Consider the following 20306-nt stretch of genomic DNA (forward strand, 5'->3'; position numbering starts at 1 on the left):
TTCCATTCGCCAAACTATATTATTTTTATGATGCGTATAATTATATAGCTCGTACCATTCAATAACCTTCATTTATCATCATCATCTATAGTAACCACTTTGACACAGTTACATCATTTTTTACAATAAACTATTCAATAACATCACTTCCCCCCAAAAATTGCTAATCTATATGTCAAAGCTATGATGTCACCAACTATAGCAGTGCGCTACATTTAATATAATGTTCAGTTAGGATTTAACATGTGACTTTGAGCCACTGGCACTGGCCACTTTATCGTTGATGATTCGACTGGAAAGCTCGGTAGGGAGGTAGCAAAGATTGAGACGTGGTACGGCTGCAGGGGGGGGTTAGTGTTAGAGAGTTGTGAGTATATATACATCCAATGAGGTGGTCTTCAAAAAACCTACAAATGGGTACCAGTACAATATTATAGCTGCGTAGAAAGGTTTTTAAAGTGAGCACGCTAAGAAAAACGAAGTTTTAGAATGCTTGCAGTGATGAGTGGATCATGAATCTTTGCAGCTCTTTTCTGACTATTGAGTATTGTAGCTGACAACAGCTTAGCGCTTTAGTGCAAGGCTAACTCAAGTCATAAGTTAAATAAAGTTTGTGCGAACAGATGATGCTACGAAAGATTTTGGATAGACTGCAACAGCCTTCACAGTGAGTCAAATTAGGGACGGTGTCATAAAATTTTGGGCCCCCCCATGTTTAGGCCTCCCCCGGGCCTAGAATGTTAACAGTTTAGGCCCCCCAGGGGGTCCAAACTGTTAACATTCTAGGCCCCCCACTGTGAGATTAGGCCCCCCTCTTTTCTGCAGGAACAAAAAGCGCTTACGGACTTACTATGACTTCTGGCTATTAGCTGACTTATCTATGCATGATACTAATGGACAAAGCAAAGGGAGTGCTATGACACTATGACTTCTAGCTATTAGTTATCTGTGAACCCTCACCTCAGATCCTGTCAGAGAGTGTATAAAAGTAGCAGATATGTTAGCAGGCATGTTACTAAATCTACCATGGAATCCAAAAGTGAAGGAAGATTTACCTTTGAAGTTATTCATGCTCTCATAAGCAGGAACGAGTACCCTTCATCCTTTAGTAAAGAAGACAAGCGTTCCCTGAGGCGGAGAGTTAAATGCTTTGATACAGTGGATGGAGAATTGTACTATGTTGGATCTACCTGTAAGAGACCTAGATATTATACATATAGTTATCGCTATATATTTGTGTCTACATACTGTTACATGCAGTATTACATTTTCAAAAAAGGTGATGAGAAGAGGCTTGTTGTGGAAGACAAGGAGCAGAGGAAAAGAATTATAGGAGCAATCCATGATCCAAGTCATATGGGAGTCAACAGAACATTGGACATGATCACAGCCAAGTATTACTGGCCTGGTCAAACAAATGAAGTCAAAGAATATGTAAGTGAAGCCGGACTTTGCTATAATAGTATTGCTTTTAGTGTATTTGCATGATCTACTTATTTCTTATAGGTGAAAACATGTACCAAGTGCCAGTGTACCAATCCTAGACTACTAAAACCAGCATCGACTCTCCACCCAATACCAGTGACACCAAAGGTTTGGCATACAGTTGGGATGGATTTGATTGGCCCTCTGACAGAGACACCCAGGGGCAACAAGTATGTCATAACGCTCACCGACTATTTCAGCAAGTGGGCGGAAGCAGCCCCACTACCAGACAAGACAGCACATGGAGTAGCTAAATTCCTTTATTCTGTAAGTGCACTATAGCAATAATTATTATGCACATCATTTACAGCAAATCAATCTCTCTTAATAGGTTATGTGCAGAATGGGCTGTGCAGAAGTCATCATCACTGACCAGGGTCGGGAATTCGTCAACTCACTCTCAGCCCAGTTGTACCAGAAAACCAACACCCAGCATAGAATCACTAGCGCTTACCACCCTCAGACAAATGGATTAACTGAGCGGTTTAACCAGACTCTTTCTAGGTGTTTGGCTAAGACTGTGAATGACAACCAAGATAATTGGGACGAGAAGATCAACACGATTCTCATGGGATATAGGGCATCGCGTCAGGCATCAATTAAGCATTCTCCTTACTTCATGCTCTTCCAAGCTGAGATGCGTTTGCCGATTGATAGTGAGCTACTGCCCGGTCAGCCTGAAGAAAGAACCCCAGAAGAAGTTATTGAGCATCTTTTGAAGAGCCATGAAGAAGTGTTCACAACAGCTGAAGCCAACATCAAGTCAGCACAAGGCAAACAAAAAGAAACGTATGACAGAAAACACCAGCAAGTCAGCACACTTAGCGTGGGTATGAAGGTTTTGCTGGAGAATACTGCTCAAAAGCAGAGGAAGGGAGGAAAACTGGACTCAAGATGGCTAGGTCCATATTTCATCAACCGAGATTTAGGTAAGTTATTATTATTATTTTAGTGATAATAGTTATATCTATACAGCCTGTATGTTATACAGCTAAAATGAATTCACATGCACTATATATAATTATTATGTATATATAGGTAAGGGCTTATATGAGCTAAAAAACCTTTCTGGTCAAATACTCAAGAAGAAGGCGAATGTCTGTCGGCTGAAGTTGTTTAATGAAAGGAGCTTGTCTAGAGACAATAAACAGCCACCAGAAGGCGATCGGAGAGACGACCAACAGCCACCAAAGAAAGACGACCCACAGCCACCAAAGAAAGATGACCCAAAGAAAGACGACCCACAGCCACCAGAGAGAGACGACCCACAGCCACCAAAGAGAGACGACCCACAGCCACCAGAGAGAGACGACCCACAGCCACCAGAGAGAGACGACCCACAGCCACCAGAGAGAGACGACCCACAGCCACCAGAGAGAGACGACCCACAGCCACCAGAGAGAGACGACCCACAGCCACCAAAGAGAGACGACCCACAGCCACCAGAGAGAGACGACCCACAGCCACCAGAGAGAGACGACCCACAGCCACCAGAGAGAGACGACCCACAGCCACCAGAGAGAGACGACCCACAGCCACCAGAGAGAGACGACCCACAGCCACCAGAGAGAGACGACCCACAGCCACCAGAGAGAGACGACCCACAGCCACCAAAGAGAGACGACCCACAGCCACCAGAGAGAGACGACCCACAGCCACCAGAGAGAGACGACCCACAGCCACCAAAGAGAGACGACCCACAGCCACCAGAGAGAGACGACCCACAGCCACCAGAGAGAGACGACCCACAGCCACCAAAGAGAGACGACCCAAAGAAAGAGGACCCACAGCCACCAGAGAGAGACCCTAAGTCAAACAAATGTAAGACTAAGGATGTTTTCAAGAAGGTGAGTGTTGTGTCTCAATCAATTATCTTTTGTCTGTTACTGTACCTTTACTGTACTATTCTTACCTTATCATAGACCGAAGTACAGTGGGTCAATGAGCTCTCTCTCACGGCACATGACAGAGAGATACTACTCGCCCCAACAGGCATGCTGTCTGACAAGCATGTGGATGCTGCAATGATACTTTTAAGTGGCCAATTCTCCAAAACATCTGGGTTGCAATCGTCACTTAAAGTGCAGTTTCGTCTTGGTTTTCGCCCAATTGATTTGGACAAGCGCACGAGGGTTTAAGGTGAGTTATGTAAACTGTCTCAAGATTATGAAACAATTCTTTTTATTATATATTAGGAGTGCAGATACTGTTTGTGCCAGAACGTCATCACTGGATCCTGACAAGTTGTATTGAAGGCAGTGTCTATGTGTATGACAGCCTGCAGACAGGCACTAAGGAATTTCCTAGATCTGTAGAAAATCAACTACTCCAGCTCTACCATCCCACACTTAGTCCACCACAACGTCAAGAAATTGGTTTACTGGCAGAGTGTCCACCTGTCCAACAACAACAAGAGTCATATGACTGTGGCCTATTTGTTATTGCATGGGCATACCACCTCTTAGTTGGAGACTCTTTAAACACGCTGACACTGGACCAGCAAAAACTCAGACGGCATTTGGTAAGGTGCTTTGAAAAGAAGAAACTATCAAGGTTCCCAAAATCAAGGCAGGAGACCCCTCGAAGTGAGATAGTGTGGGTATCTGTAGTAGCTTCGTGCTACCAGTGTGACTCGTGGAACGACATGGTGCAGTGTGATGGCTGCGACAGGTGGTACCACATGAAGTGTGCACGTATAAAGAAAGCTCCATTCAGTGACTGGCACTGTAAAGACTGCAAATAGATAGCTAGTGTACTTGTTCAAGTTTTGAGATGCATCATAATAACCGCTGGGATAGTTTTAGTAGGGGGGCCTAAACTTTTAAGAGGGGGCCCAAAATTTTAAAATTCTAGGCCCGGGGGGGGGGGGCCCAAACTCATGGGGGGCCTAAAATTTTATGACAACGGGAAGGAGGTCAGTTTGACATGACAGAACTACGACCTTTGTGTGAGGTCACCCCTTCTAGGTACTGCACCATTTCTCTGGAGGGCCTAGGGGCGCAGTAGCTAAAAGTTTACTAATTTACAGCAGGCCAGCAATAACATGAATGGGCTACTTTATCATAAGAATCAGTGCAAAAAAGAAAAAGAATAATTCTGCTGAAGCTGCTCCCAGTCAAGCTATTGGACACTCAGGTTTAGAGGAGGATGATCCCCAGCCCAAGGCTCAAGGCATTTCACAAGAAAAAGTTATTTTTGACAGTGGAGAAGACTCATTCAGTAAAGCAATGAAACTCTCACCTGGCTCAGAACTACACGCTGTAGTTGCTGAGTTTGTGGTTTCTCAAGACAGCAGTATTCAAAGTCAATCAGCAGTACAACCAATAGATAGACCACCCAACCTATCACAACATTTTTGCCCACCAGAAGGACAACTGGGAAATGCTGAGTTTGGCGTATTCACAAATGAAGGGGGGACCCTCTACTCTGCACTGCATGGTGTCACTGTGATCATCCCCCCCAATGCCATCCCAGAAGCCTTCTCCCCATTTTCTCTCTCCATGCACTTTTATCTGCAATAACCGTTCACTCTAATGGATGATGCAGACCCTTGCTCTGTGATAGTGTGGTTACATCAAGATCCTCACTTTCATTTTCTCGAGGAGGTCACTGTCAAGATTCCCCATGCCGCCGTAGTTGATAACTCCCTCTGTGTATTGACTTGGGGTAAAGCCAAACAGCTGAATCTCAACACCAAAGTCCCAGCTGAATTCAGCGGTGGATACCATGCTGTTATCAAAGTCAAGCACTTTTGTCCAAAAGTCACTACAAGGAAAAGGAAACGAGAACAAAGTGGAAGTAAGGATTCAAAAAAAGTGAAGTTGGAGTCTACGGCCAGGGAAGATGAGTCTGGTTTCAAGTACAGCATAGCCTGCAGCATGCCCTCTGATCAATCAATGGGAGACTGGAAGGTGCAGTTTGCAGCTTGTCAAAGCAACCTCACAGGGATCTTGGTATGTTGAAACTGATTATAGACTGGCCCACTATGCTCATTGTTTTTACATACAGTTGTTGAGGCAGTTGCCAAAGAAGCAAATTGGTAAAAATTACTCTCAGGCGGATGATGTTGAAATCAGAGGAGCCTTCTTTAAGACATTTCCAGACACTTGGAGTGACAGCAATTGGGCAATCGATGCGACTGTGAGGCCGGCGTTGGTGAGTACAAAAGTCACAATGTATGTACAGCAAGATCATATGTACAGCTAGCCTCGATTCCAGGCCGCTAAGAGAGGGCCTGGTATCGACTGTTTGCGCATGCGCCACCTATTACCCAGAAAGTGGGTAATTCGGATACCATTGTATTTTGCTCAGTAAAACAATGACGTCACAACGAACGGAAGTGGATTGAAGAAGTGGATAGAAGTACAAGTGTGATTGTAGCCCGTGTGATAGCATTCTAATAGCCACCCTTAGTCTACTATGTTAACAAAGGACTCACAGCCTGCAACAGTGTGGATAACAATCCTCTGAACGGAGGGGAAGGCTGACAATAGCCATTATGGATAGGCCACGCCCATCTGACACTAACCTTCGTGAAAGTCGACTCTATCAGAAAGAAATTGCTGCTGTAACCAATACAGCTCTGTCTCTAGCTAGCTAGCTATATAGCTCTGTGTCTGACTTTATGAAGAGTATTCTTTGTCTGTATATGTTATTCAGGATATAATTCGGGTAAAAATTCAGGAAACATTACGGGAATATTATCCAATAATTTTGCGCATGCGCAAGCAGTCAGTAGCAGGCCTAATTGTTTAGGCCTTGAGAAGGAGGCTAATGTACAGCAAGATCATGATAATTATCAGAGTTTGTTTCACTATGCTGCATTTGTGATTTTACAGATATCTGAGAAGCAGATACTGCGTTTTCCAGAACATAAAGCGGGACAGTCCTTACCCTACCCCCCCACCCTGTGCTTTGAGGTGTCCCACTTGAGTGAGAATGACCATTCCAAGCTGAGGCAATGGATAGACACGCAAGGAGCAGTCGTTGTTGATGGCAATACACCCTCCTTCCTTATTTCATCCACCCCACCACCACCTATAATGAAAGGTAATTAATTAACATGTGTCTGATTATTACTGTGTCTACTATAGTACAGTTAATGCAGGAGGGTAGCCAGGCTTTTTTGAAAGGGGCAGTGGCGGATCCAGGAAAAAGGAAAGGGGGGTTCCAAACAAACCAGCGCGCACAGTACAAGTAGTAAAAGTCGTGCATAGCGCGAAATTTTTTGGGGTTACGCCCACTTTCGGTCACACATTGTGCAGTAAGACTAGGGAAAATCCCATTCTCAGCCAGGGGAAGTCCCATCTTAGACTTGCGTAGAGCTGCTACAAACAGCCAACTTAGCTACTAGCTAGCCTAGGCTAACGATTGACTTTTAACACTCTTTTGGCAGTTGATACATCAAAACAGTAGGTAAAATCATTGAACAATAATTAAGCAATAAAAACTGATAAATAGCTAGCTGGTAGGTGTAGTAAAACCATAATAGGTATGAAAGGGGGATTCCCATGGCACCTTGGGATCCCCCCTAGATCCGCCACTGAGGGGGGTCAAAAAACGGTTGCAAAGCGACTGTTTTTCAGCTGCACAGCGCCAAAAACCGGAAACCACGCCTCTTAATAATGACATATCATAATTACTTCTCTCTACCTATAGTTGAGTGTGGCCTGATGTTCTATTTGTATACCAGTACATGTAGATATCGTCTTTCTTCTAATTACAGCACCACTCCAAGAAGAACCAACTATCAGTTTTATGTTTGTGGTCGCTTAGTCAATTAGTTAGCACAACCATAACCAGCACAACCATAACCAACAACCAAGAGTGAGAAGAGTGTCGAACTACTGATACTTCTACACAAACACGGTGCACAAAGTAACATGACACGCACGTGATATAAATTTACTAGTAATCTCCTAGTAAATGTTAACCGTGACGTTTTTAGGGTGTGGTTTTCGAAAAATTCTAGCTATTAATTGTTCAATGTTTGCGTTCAACGTTCAGAGCTTGTGGAGCTGCTCACTGCACACTGATAGGAGACGATATCTTCAAAAAAATCTTCTAAAAGAGACAATAGTCGAGTTGATCCTCTTCACTTGCGCTCTTTACTCACTATTAACAACTTCTGTGTGTTGCGTAATTATGCGCAAAGGTCATCAATTGCGAGTTGCTCACGTGCAATTGACAGGATGTCACGATACTTTGTGTACAGTGTTTGTGTAGAGGTATCAGTAGTTCGACACTCTTCTCTTCTTATGCACTCTTGCAACAACCTACAGTTATAAAATACAGTTAGTATGGCTTCAAGCACATAGTTTGCAAGCTAGGCTCAGATAAATGCTGCTGTTGCTGATATACATTCGATAAAATACTACTTTGAGTGCTGATATAGCTAGATCACAAACGTTTAAGGTACTGTTTTTGAGCGGCTATATTCGAGACAACCAGGTCACTGTAATGTGAATATTTCGTTCTTTGTTAGCTCCACCCTATTCTAATAACCAATTCTCAATATGTTGTTTAAATGTAGATGTAGACCATTTCCAAATTCGAATTAATTGTTTTGGTGCTGTAATTAGAACAATGACGTAGAAGCTAAATGTGGCTAGAAGCCTATAGAAGCTGTTAGTTTTCGTCGCACTGCAACAGTTACAGCTGGAGCTGGAACAGATACGCACGCACACACGCATGCACACACACACAGTCAGCTTTACCGTATTCCTCAGAAGCCTATAGAAGCTGTTAGTTTTCGTCGCACTGCAACAGTTACAGCTGGAGCTGGAACAGATACACACGCACGCACGCATGCACACACACACAGTCAGCTTTACCGTATTCCTCGTGCGGCTACGCCTCAAAGCATAATAAACACAACATTTCTACTCCTCCCAGGTGAGAAGGTCCTCTTCACCAGCCCCTATCTCTATGGTGTTGATAGTGACATCATCAGAGTCCTTACTCACCAAGGCCAGGACGTTATTCGATACTCTAACGTCTGAGCACCTCAAGTTCCTCGCAGACATCAGTCTCTAGTTATCTGACACTCAACGGCTGTGCGAAGCATTGAACATCAGACCACGACAAAGATTTAGATCCCTTCACAATTCTCGGCAACTGGGTGGCCAGTCAAGGCAGAGCCGCTAGCTTGATACGACTCAAAGAGCAATTCAAGACTATAGACATTGTTGACATTGCTGTGTGTGAGAACAAAGACTCGAGTGTCCTGCTCAGTCCACATCTAGAAGACTGTTTGATCCTGGACGCTTTTATGATTAAAGATAGGTCGCCATCCAGTTATAAAGCCCTGCTAGATCTGTCTGGAAAGTTGGAACGCTGCTGGAAGAATGTTGGCCGTCTACTAGGAATCTCACCCAACGAGTTAGACAATATTTCTCTACAGGAGAAATCGCATAATATTATCGATCCACCGTCATACCAACTGATATGCAATTGGCAAAGGAGAGAGGGGAAGGGAGCTACCTTTGGGGCACTCTTCAAGGCCATTCATTGAGTGTACTACCATTAACTAGAGCTGGTCAATGATGCTCATCTCTTCTGTGTACGTTTTGTTAATAAATATCTACCCATCCCTAAGTAGTTACTGTTATACAGCTATATATAGCTATAGTTCGAAAAAGTTCGAACCACATCGAACACATGTGAAAAACTCTCACAAAACTGTTTACTTAGAGTCTAATTGATTCATTCTCCCTTTCATCGTGCTTCCTTTTGACATAATCATCATCATCATCATCACTTTGGCACTGTTACAACCGTTCATTCAGTAATATCACCTCAAAAAAAATCTTATTGACGATAACTATGATTAACAGTACACTATAATAATTATAGCGTATGCTATTTAGTGAAGAAGACATGTGACTTAGAGCCACTTTATTGTTACATGATGATTCGAATGGGAGCTAGGGAGAGGAGGTAGCAAATATGCCATTGTTAATTAAGTGTAAAAATGAGACAAGTGTACACACTTTTACTCTAGTGTGTACAGTTGTGTGGCACAGTACTCAAAAAGCTAATTAAATTTCGCAGATTGACCTCGAACCTCGAGAATTTAGTGCCTCAAAAACTTTGGAATCATGGATTGAAAGACCTTTCTACTGTAGGGATGTGGTCATTTGAACCTTTATTTATATGGTTGAGCAATTGCGAAAATTTAGTGCTAGTAGACTATTGACATAATTATAGAACAAAATTGGGGCTGGTGCGAGACTACCTTACAGTTTAGCCTCCTTCATAGACCTTGGACTGAAGAAGTGCTGCCTAGGATCGAGGCTATAGCTAGATACAATGTATTGTGTTCTTAAACATCTACCCACTGACTAGTAGTTAATTTTTCCAAATTGTTTCCATACATCATTATTTTGTGCCATTCAGCCATTCAGCTGTATAATTAATAACCTTCACTCTTTGACTCATCATCGTATGAATAATAACAGTTACAATCATTCAATAATTCATTATCGCTTCAAAGTAAACATTTCATATTAAATAAATAATCAAGTTATCATGTCAGAAGAGACGAGCAGTGTTCCTACAAAGAATAAGGTTTAACATGTGACTCTGAGCTACCACTTTTCATAGAGCTCGGCAGGGGAGGTAGTAGGGTAGCAAAGATGATGGCTACAGCCGGGGGAGGGGAGGAGTTGCAGTTAGAGGTAGTCAATAGTTATACAAATAACTATGCTTAAGACAAAAAGTTGCTACACTTGCTTTTTAGGTTTATTATTGAGGTGTTGTCAAAACTTGAATAACCAGATCTCGGGTAAGATGTGCAGTCTACTACTCTTGCCTAAGAGGAGTACAATCCTTGGCTATAGGATTTGACCACACCTTCTCGGGACGGAGAACTGGAGAACTGGGTGGCTATCGGCCATGGCTCCTCTGGGTCGTCTGGATTGTATTGAGTCAGGACCACTCCATTCCTGGCGTGGGAAGATTACAAGCAGTAGTACTTTCAATATAAATTGTGGCGTGTATTGAATTGTGGGGGCACAAGTAATAGTTGTATAATGCCTTTGAAAACTATGAAGGACTTCACTGGGTTGCATTTATGACACATGGCAAGTTGAATACGGTTACCTCACCCTAGTATCCAAGTCTGCTCACACGAGTGAGCCATTGCCCCCAAACAGGACAGCTCGATGACTGTCAAACTTGGAGAATGCATGAGATCCTAGCTGATCATGCAGGTCAAAATGCACCTTTGTCCAATGGTGCCTCCCATTCACCTACAATAATCGTACATAATTGTACAATGCTGTAGCTTTGCAATTTGTGACCTATTACAATTATCAAGCACTCTTGCTTTTTTCTTCAGCCTCAACACAACAAGGTAGGAGTTTTAAATTTGGCAGATTTTGATTTTAAAGCTTTGTTGTCAAATAAAAGTGAGCAAATACTAAGCTAAGAAACTTTAACCTGCATGTTGGCGTAGATGTACATGCGGCTTCTGCTTTCTATGGAACGATTTACCTAGTAAATAGTCAATAGTACCTTCTATGACATGTCTCTTGGACGTTACCTTAACACATTCAGTTAGTTGATTACCTACCTTTTAACTTTTACTACACCATTTATGTTCGTGTAGGGAGCACCTCAAGAGGCTAGTGGCCTATATTGTGCCCATTCCTGTTGGATAAATCTTATTGATTGATTGATTGGTTGATTTGACTCGAAGATGTAGACTACACTAAACCCCAAATTAACGCCGAGGGTTTGCACTTCAGTGCTCTAGTTAGAAGCCTAGAAAATGCACAGTTCTAACTCAAGTTATGAGCACTCAATGTAGCCTCGATTGATCCCAGGTCGTTTTTTCTCCAGCGTTCAAACCTAGGACCGAGGCTAACTCAAACTCAATGTTTACAGTAGACTCTCGCTATTTCGGCTCTCTGAAGTACGGCCATCTCGATATACCGGCCATTTTGTTTGGCACAGATTGCTAGCTAGCCTCGATTCCAGGCCACTATTGAAGGGGCTGGAGTCGAGGCTAATTGCTAGCTAGCTAGATGTTTACTGCACAAACTCGCCCTGAAATGCGGCCACTCGCTATTTCGTATACTGGCCAGTGCTGGCTGCCCCAAACGAGGTTTTCAATGTACGCTTATTACGGCCAGTTATGATGTTTTGGTGGGTTTGGCAGATAAAATTTAAATAGAGAGCATAATGATTCATTATCCTCGAGACAGAACCGCAAAATTAGTCATTAGATTTTGAGGTAGGGTCATTTTAGCCGCGGCTATTTTAAAATGTGGCCACCTCGCTATTTTGGCCAAGCTCTGCACTGTCCCAAGGGTGGCCAGATTAACGAGAGTCTACTGTATATAGCTACCAAAACAGGCCTCATTAATTTTCGGAAAAATAAAAAGTCAAGTCAACTCCACTCACTTGTGTAAATGCTGAACTCCAGGTACTCATTGGTACATCCATTGTCAGGTTCAACTCTATTCTCCACGTAGGCGAGATACTTAGCCCCTGGGTCCTGAGGTTGCAGGGTCCCCTATCTCACGAATGGCCTTCTCCACTCCTTCAAACACAAACATCTGATCATTGTGGATGATCACTCCAGTCAGGTAACGTTTGCTTGGCTTTCTCCCACACCCACTCTCTGTCAGGGGACAGACCTCGTTGTCATATTGAAGAGAACATTTTAAAACCCACTGAACAGGATGATGGTGCGTGAGGGGTGCATGTGGTGAACACTAAGGGAGGAGCCAAGGCCAAGGGTGGGGTACTCTCCGCTAGTCGATTACCGAAACCATTCGTTTGTGGAGAGGTCTAAAACATCAAAAGGATGATTCGGATCGTTGGGATGAGGGAGGGTGACAATCGTTCATTTCAAAGTTTAATAGGATCAATGTTTTCTTCTTCTGAATCATCAATCTCATCAGAGTCTGAGCTGGAGTCACTGTCCTGCTCTGAATAACATGATTAACCATTGCTGCCCCCACACATACAGCTTGTTCTCAAGGATTACTCCACAGCCTCCATTCCTCCGATCAATCTTCTCAGTGCTAGTGGGATCCGGGAACTGAGCTGAGAGAGCTAGAATTAAAAAGAGAGAGAGAGAGAGAGAGAGAGAGAGAGAGAGAGAAATTCCCATGGGAATTTCCCTCATCACGAAAATTCTTGTGGCTTGAACCTTGTCAACATGTCTACAGTGTAACTAGATCTAGTCTATAGATAATTATAGTCTCTGTAGTCAGAGGGAACTATGTTGAAATACAGGTCTCTGTGCAACATATAATAGGTTTGACAATTAGCTATAGGCATATGGAGCCTAAGAAAAATGAATGCTCTGCTGAAGCATAGATATAAGAAGGGAGATATCTATGGCTGAAGCTGTTGGACGACCAGATTTTTACGGCATCTCACCTGGAGAAGTTCTTTATCAAAGTGGAGACTCATTCAAGAGGTATATGGATGATCATATCGAAACACTTATTCAAAAGATGATTTCGGAGAAGATTATAGGCAGAAAATTTGGTAAAGCGATCAAAAACAAACACAATTCCTTGGATATGCTTCTGGCAACAATGAAAAAAATGTCTCTAGAGAAGTTTGTCAAATACCTTCAATTGTTACTAACCATCTCTAAATCTGAAGAACCTGTTGTAAAAAAGGGAGCGGAAACAGTGGTGGGAAATTTAGAGGATGTGAAAACGATACAAGACAGTGCAAAAAATCTAATGGGATTGATGAAGGGCTCACTTGAAGCAATGAAACCCGCACCTGGCTCAGATCTACACGCTGTAATCACTGACTTGGTGCATTTTGTTTTGCAAGACGGGCATGTTCAAAGTCAAACCGAATTACAACAATTGGATGCACCTAACCTCTCACAACCTTTCCAACCACCAGAAGGAGATCTTGGGAATCCTGAGTTTGGCGTATTCACGAATAAAGGTGGGACTCTCTACTCTGCACTGCATGGTGTCACTGTGACCATCCCCCCCAAAGCCATCCCTGGAGCCATTCCCAACTTCTACCTCTCCATGCACTTTTATCTGCAACAACCGTTCACTCTAATGGATGATGCAGACCCTTGCTCTGTGATAGTGTGGATATATCAAGACCCTCGCTTTCATTTTCTCGAGGACGTCACTGTCAAGATTCCCCACGCTTCCGTTGTCGATGGCTCCCTCTGTGTATTGACCTGGGGTAAAGACAAACAACTGAACCTCAACACCGAAGTCCCAGCTGACTTTAGTGATGGATACCATGCTGTCATCAAAGTCAAGCATTTCTGTCCGAAAGTCGCTGCGAGAAGAAATCCTGTACGAAAATGTACTAAAAAACCTGGAAGTAGTAAAAATATGAAAAAGATGGAGAATTTGAAAAGTAGCAGTTTGGAGACGTCCATTGAGGAAGGCTTGGTAAGTCTCACTAACAGTACAGAGGCTGTCAACATAAGACCCCTCCCTCGTCAAGATGCTATCAGTATGGAGTGTGACTCTCCAGCTGTGCCAGTATCACAGGACAGTCTAACGGCCGAGGAAGATGAGTCTGGTTTCAAGTACAGCATAGCCTGCAGCATGCCCTCTGATCGATCAACGGGAGACTGGAAGGTGCAGTTTGCAGCTTGTCAAAGCAACCCCACAGGGATCTTGGTATGTTGAAACTAACAGTATTGTAGACTGACCCACTTACGCATCGTATCTACACATAGTTGTTGTGGCAGTTGGCAGAGAAGTTATTTTGCAAGAATTTTTATCTTTATCGTGTGGATTATGTTAGAATCAGAGGAGGCTCTTTTGAAATGTGTCCAGAAACTTGGAGTGACAACATTTGGAAGATTGATGCGTCTGAGAAGAAACCATATGCAAGTACAAAAGTAATGTGATTATGATGTGTATATATGAGGTACTAAGGGTTCTGTACTTTCACTAAGATTAAGCTATTCAGTGATATAGTTTATGTATAAAAGTTAAGAGATAATGATGTGCAGATATATTAAAGAGTTTATAAGCTACGTATTCAGTTATGTGTTTGTGTTATTTGTGCGTTTCTTTCACTATAAAGCTATTCAGTGTTCATTATTTTCAGATATTTGAGAAACAGATACTGTCTGCCTCATCTAAGGCAAAACTGCCTGGGCAGGCCTTTCATAATCCCCCTAGACTGTGTTATGACGTGTATCACTTGAGTGAGAATGTCCATTCCAAGCTGCACTGCTGGATGTATGCACAGAGAGCGCGCACTGATAACGGTTGTACACCCTGCTTCATTATCACATCCACTCCAGTGGAAAAGATACCCATTACTAAGAATGGTAATTAATGTACACACATGTCTAGCAGCATAATTATTATCTTGGGTTCGCATACGAGGTATACGGTAGTGTGTGTGTGTGTGTGTGCGTGCGTGCGTAGACTGCTCTACAGCTGCTCAATGATAATTGAAGTGCAAGCAATAGTGTCTACACAGGCTTCTAGTCACGATTAGGATTTGATTGTTTACGCTTCATACTCGAGTTATGGCCAGTTTTGCTTACTTTAAAGGCTTTTGCAGACTCTTGCGTAGCAAAATCTGTTGATATAGCATAGCTATTTTACTACCGGGGTGTCATACCAGTTTTGCTTACTTTGAAGGCTTTTGCAGACTCTTGCGTAGCAAAATCTGTTAGCTATTTTACTACCAGGGTGTCATAGAGGGGGAAAGGGAGGATAATCATATCCCCCCTGGCTCAAATCCCCCCCCCCCCTCTAAAATTTGCGTTCAGGTACTAGTTGCAGTGGCGGATCCAGGAATGTTAAAAGGGAGGTTCCAAAACGTTAAAAAAAAAGGTCATCACTTTTCCTAAGCAATGAGCATGCGCATTAGAGTATTTAGAGAGCCCTACCCACATATCAATTGCATGAAATCATCCTAGTAACTACAGATATAGATCACGATCATTCAAGCTGAGTTGCTAGCTATAGTAAGTTGATCTCCAGTGTGTTCTTGTGTGAAAGGGGGGTTCCATGGAACCCATGGAACCTGTCTGGATCCACCACTGAGTTGTATGACGAGAATGCTAAGGCAACCCTAGCCTCGGTCCCAGGCCGATTTTTTTTAATAGAACGAAGTTGAAAAATACGTTCAATTGGAGACGGATCGGCCTGGGGTCGAGGCTAAGGCAACCCCAAAACCCACCGTAATTCACCTAAGACCTGACCACCTAATTAACAAACATCCAGGGGGGGCATGTCCCTGTGTTTTCCGCCTGCCTTTATTCCCCCCCTCTACTTCAAAGCGCTAGCTATTGGTAGCTGCACTGCAAAGCCACACAGTTTGCAGCTATTGGATTTTGAACTTTCAGCATCCTTTTTAGCAACAATTATGGTCATCATTTCCCACTCATTTCCTGCATGCAAATGTAATAATGTACATGTGTGTAATAATAGTCTGCTAGTACTATAGATTCTTTGCCGTAAAGCTTTGGCACCGAGGCATCAGCACCCGCAGTGCTTTCATTATTACAGCTAATTTTGATTTCATATAATTGCTTCTACTCCTCCTAGGTGACAGAGTCCTATTCACCAGTCCCTATCTCTATGCCGTTGACAGTGACATCATCAAACTTCTCAATCACCAAGGCCAGAACATCATTCTTGATACTCTAACGTCCGAACACCTCAAGTTCCTCGCAGATATCAGTCTCCAGTTACCTGAAATTCAACGACTGTGCGAAGCATTGAACATAGGGTACAGGCCTAATGAAAAAGAAGATACCTTTACAATTCTCGGCAATTGGGTGGCCAGTCAAGGCGGAGACGCTAGCTTGATACGACTCAAGAAGCAACTCAGGACTGTAGATATTGTCGACATTGCTGTGTGTGAGAACAAAGACTCGAGTGTCCTGCTCAGTCCACACCTAGAACATTGTTTGATTCTGGACATTTTCACAAAAGATAGGTCGGCACCAAGTTATAAAGCCCTGCTAGATCTGTCTGGAAAGTTGGAACACTGCTGGAAGGATGTTGGCCGTCTACTAGGAATCGCACCTAACGAGTTAGAGAAGATTGTTCTACAGGAGAAATCGTTTAATATTATCGATCCACCGTCGTACCAACTGATTTTCAATTGGCAGAGGAGAGAGGGGAGGGGAGCTACCTTCGGGGCACTCTTCAAGGCCATTCATCGAGTGTTCCACCATCAACCATTGTTAATCAATGATGCTCATCTATTCTGTGTTCATTATGTTCATGAACATCTACCCATCCATGCGGTGCATTAGATTCCATTCGCCAAACTATATATTTTTTTATGATGCATATACATGTATACCGGTATAGCTCGTATATACCATTCAATAACCTTCATTTATCATCAGCCATCTATCGTAGCCACTTTGACACAGTTACATCATTTTTTCAATTAACTATTATAACATCACTTCCCCCAAAAATTACTAATCTATATATCAAAGCTATGATGTCACCAGCTAATAGCAGTGTGCTACATTTAATATAATGTTCAGTTAGGATTTAACATGTGACTTTGAGCCACTGGCACTGGCCACTTTATCGTTGATGATTCGACTGGAGAGCTCGGTAGGGGAGGTAGCAAAGATCGAGACGTGGTACGGCTGCAGGGGGGGGGGGGAGTTAGTATTAGAGTTGTGAGTATATATACAGCCAATGAGGTAGTCCTCAAAGAACCTATGCTACGAATGGGTATATGAGAATAATCCAGTATAGCTGCGTAAAAGGTTTGCACGCTAAGAAAAAACAAAGTTTTAGAATGCTTGCAGTGATGAGTGGAAACATCAGAAAAGGGGTCCAGAAACACAAAACTATTTGACGGCTAGTGAGCATACATGTAGGGGAAAGTATGATTGTTACTCAGGGTTTCATACAGGATTTTTAGCCAAGGGGGGGAAATGACGACGGCCGTACGCCGTTGAAAATTTGGCAGAATGATTGTCTAAGGTGCAATTTGGAGGTTTTTGTGCTTAGTCTAGTTCTTAACTGTTCTTACTGCATTGTACACCTTCACCTCACCTGAAAAAAACATTAAGCAAAGCAGAAAAGGTACTCAAATTGACCTTTAGTGTGTGTACAGAGCCTATGGTCCCACCATGTACGTTGTAAGGTTTTAAATTTCTAAGGGTATCATCATGTATACATCATTTTGTGTATGTAATTTCCTGTCTAAACTTTGACTGTACTATGTGCTAGATGAAATACCGTATAGCGGGAAATTTTCGCGGGCGCACATTTTTGCTATTTGGCTCCAGAGCCCTCAGCAGAAAATTTCGTGGGTTCTAATATTCGCGGTTCAATGCCAGGAAACCACACCCACCAATAGCTTTGCATGTGAAATACCGGTGCGTGGGAGTTTATCCCAGTTTTAATTTTCGCGTTAACTACTCTGCCCTCGAAAAACGTGAAATTTTGCACCCCACGAAAATGTCCTGCTATATGGTATATGTATGCACTACTGATGTATGTAAGAGGCTTTTTCTTTGATTGATAAATGTAGAATAATTATTATAGCTACATGTACATCTATCTGAATCACTGTACAATTTGGTATGACATCATTAATTTTGCATATTTCCAGGGGGGGGAATCCCAGGGCTCCCACCCCTCTGTATGAAACCCTGTTACTATTTGGGTGCATGAAAGTGTGACCATATCTCAGTTTTCTCTTACCTTAAAGATCCCCTCCAGGTCTCCCTTGTGTGTGCTGATCTTAGCCTTGGCCATGGGTTTGCAGCTCTCACCCATCCATTGAATGTACACAAACTTTATGGTTGGGATGTCATCTACCACATCAGTCTGTGTGTGTGTGTGTGTTGTGTGTGGGGGGCAGAACATGACATTGTGTTTGTACATTTGTTGTGTGTGTAGTCACCTACCACTTTGACAAGGCTGTACAAAATTTTATCATCAGCTATGAGTTCCTTGACGTCCTCCACAGCACCAGGTCCAGAGCCACAGGCCACGAGAGGGTTTTTAGGGTTGTTGCCCTCATAATAGCAAGCACACCTACGGTAGAAATAGGAGACTACTGTAACAATGGATCATAATATATACCTTTGGTTTGGTAGGGTTTAGTTACAGTGTGAGGCACGCAAACATCGTAAGGAATAGCCACTTAGAAGGGAGGGGGGGTTTGCTCAGTGTGTATGCGCTACTCACCAGGTAGTGGTAGAGTTATCGTCTCTGACATCAGCAATGGAGTCGTGGACTGACTGATCAACCTTCATGCCTGGATCAATGTATTAATGATGAGCCTAATGTAGCTATCACATACAATTCCATGTATAGAGCAAGTAATCACTTGTGAATTATATTACCTCCTGTTCCCTTGGAGACCCCGGTGAAGGATGATCCCATCTTGCCTATCTTACCCTGGTTGGCACTCCTAGTGGGTGTGGAGCCAACGTGTGTGTCCATCTTGGTGGAGGTCCCCGACATGAACCCACGCTCCTGGAGGGGTGGTAGACAAGGTAACTAATAAGTAAAAGTGCTAGTACTATCAGAAAATCATATCCAAACTAGGGTGTGCTAGACAATGCAGATAATTGGGTGGAACAGTGTGGTGAATGAACTTACTTGTCTCACTTTGCCCTCAGAGGCCTCCAACACCTTGCTCTTCGTGCCACTGTATGTAGAGTGTGTGGCAGAGGTGAATCACATTACTCAAAGCAAATGTGAATCTTAGCAAGCTATGATGATGGTAAACATACGTCTGCTCCTGTAGTCTTGTTCTGATGTGCTCCCCTGTTACCTCATCCTTACTTTCCACCTCATAACTCAAATGGTAGGGCTGCAAGTGAGTTTATAATTACATAGATTCATAATTGTGTACACTTTTATACTGATACAAAAACAAACAACGGTAGCCATGACAGCCACAGGTATGCCCTTTAATGGAGGCAGTGAAAACATACAATAGCAGCATTCCATGGCCATCACTCTGCCAAATATGAGCAGAGAAGAGCCTACTAGTATAGCCAGAGGAGAATAGATACTATGCTAGGAATTCATTGCAGCTAGTCCAACACAAGGGGATGCTTTACCATCACCGTATGCCACGCCTAACAAAAAAGCTAAACACTAAAGGCCATTAAAGTTGAATAGAACAATACAAACACACAGGACAACAAGAGAGGACCGACTCACGTTAAAGTGTTTTTCGATGCTCCCGTGAATGACACCCAATTTTCCTTTCTTGGTAAAGGGCACACTCGTACCAGTCCATCTAATGTACACAAACTTGATTGTGGTGGACATGTCAAACGTCTCCTCCAGACGAACTGAAGGGAGAGGGACAGAATCTCATAACCATTAAGTATACGTTTTGTAGATCTACTACAGAGAATTAAGAATGCACATAGCACACTAACAAACTAAGGGTGGATATTGTCCACACAACACATTCACCCCGCAGTGTACTAAACACTAGGTGACAGCATTCCTAGACTGGCCAGCTTACCTAGTCCATACATGAACTGGGCGTCGTCAATACTTTCCACCATCTCCTCCAGACCTCCAGTCCCAGAGCCCACATAGGTGACCACGTTGGGGTTCCCATCAGCATGCCCAAATAGTGCCCTGAGTGGACAGGGTAGCAGTCAGTGCAGTCAGTGTTGTGTGTGTGCAGTGGGGTGGGGTGACACACACCACACATCCACTCTACTCACCAATTAGTCTGGCTGGCATCAGATCTCACATCAGCTAGGGCTGCTCTGAAGGCGTCTGGATCATTGATAGCTGCTTCAGTGGACATCTTGCACTAGCACTGTACTTTCCTGGATTAATTCGAGTCAAAAATTATTATTAACTATGCAACCCCACCCATAATGAGTT

The 20306-nt window shown here is 43.1% G+C and overlaps 2 protein-coding genes and 1 long non-coding RNA gene across 4 annotated transcripts; 1 reads left to right on the plus strand and 2 right to left on the minus strand.

Annotated features, from left to right (window-relative positions):
- Positions 1 to 9944: 9944 nt before the first annotated feature.
- LOC135341291 (uncharacterized) lies at positions 9945 to 12628 on the minus strand. 2 transcript variants are annotated; one of them, XR_010396544.1, is made up of 4 exons: positions 11893 to 12628; positions 10593 to 10736; positions 10219 to 10430; positions 9945 to 10128 (listed from the first exon to the last, which is right to left on the minus strand). It is a non-coding gene; the product is annotated as an uncharacterized LOC135341291 (long non-coding RNA). The 2 variants fall into 2 exon arrangements; XR_010396543.1 differs by having other exon boundaries at positions 9945 to 10430; positions 11893 to 12626.
- Positions 12629 to 12630: 2 nt separating this feature from the next.
- On the plus strand, positions 12631 to 16977 carry LOC135341270 (uncharacterized). The gene is made up of 4 exons (XM_064537782.1): positions 12631 to 14114; positions 14174 to 14338; positions 14551 to 14776; positions 16008 to 16977. The coding sequence occupies exons 1-4, from the start codon at positions 12837 to 12839 to the stop codon at positions 16721 to 16723; spliced, it is 2385 nt and encodes a 794-aa protein (XP_064393852.1). The 5' UTR covers positions 12631 to 12836; the 3' UTR covers positions 16724 to 16977.
- LOC135341280 (uncharacterized) lies at positions 16852 to 20302 on the minus strand. Its single transcript, XM_064537794.1, has 10 exons — positions 20141 to 20302; positions 19933 to 20051; positions 19620 to 19753; positions 19184 to 19263; positions 19050 to 19098; positions 18791 to 18923; positions 18633 to 18702; positions 18350 to 18479; positions 18144 to 18269; positions 16852 to 17074 (listed from the first exon to the last, which is right to left on the minus strand). Exons 1-10 carry the CDS (start codon positions 20224 to 20226, stop codon positions 16967 to 16969), a joined length of 1035 nt encoding a protein of 344 aa, XP_064393864.1. The 5' UTR covers positions 20227 to 20302; the 3' UTR covers positions 16852 to 16966.
- Between the last annotated feature and the right edge of the window lie 4 nt (positions 20303 to 20306).

The sequence above is a fragment of the Halichondria panicea genome, chromosome 9 (genome assembly GCF_963675165.1).
Source record: "Halichondria panicea chromosome 9, odHalPani1.1, whole genome shotgun sequence".
In the NCBI taxonomy this organism is placed as follows: domain Eukaryota; kingdom Metazoa; phylum Porifera; class Demospongiae; order Suberitida; family Halichondriidae; genus Halichondria; species Halichondria panicea.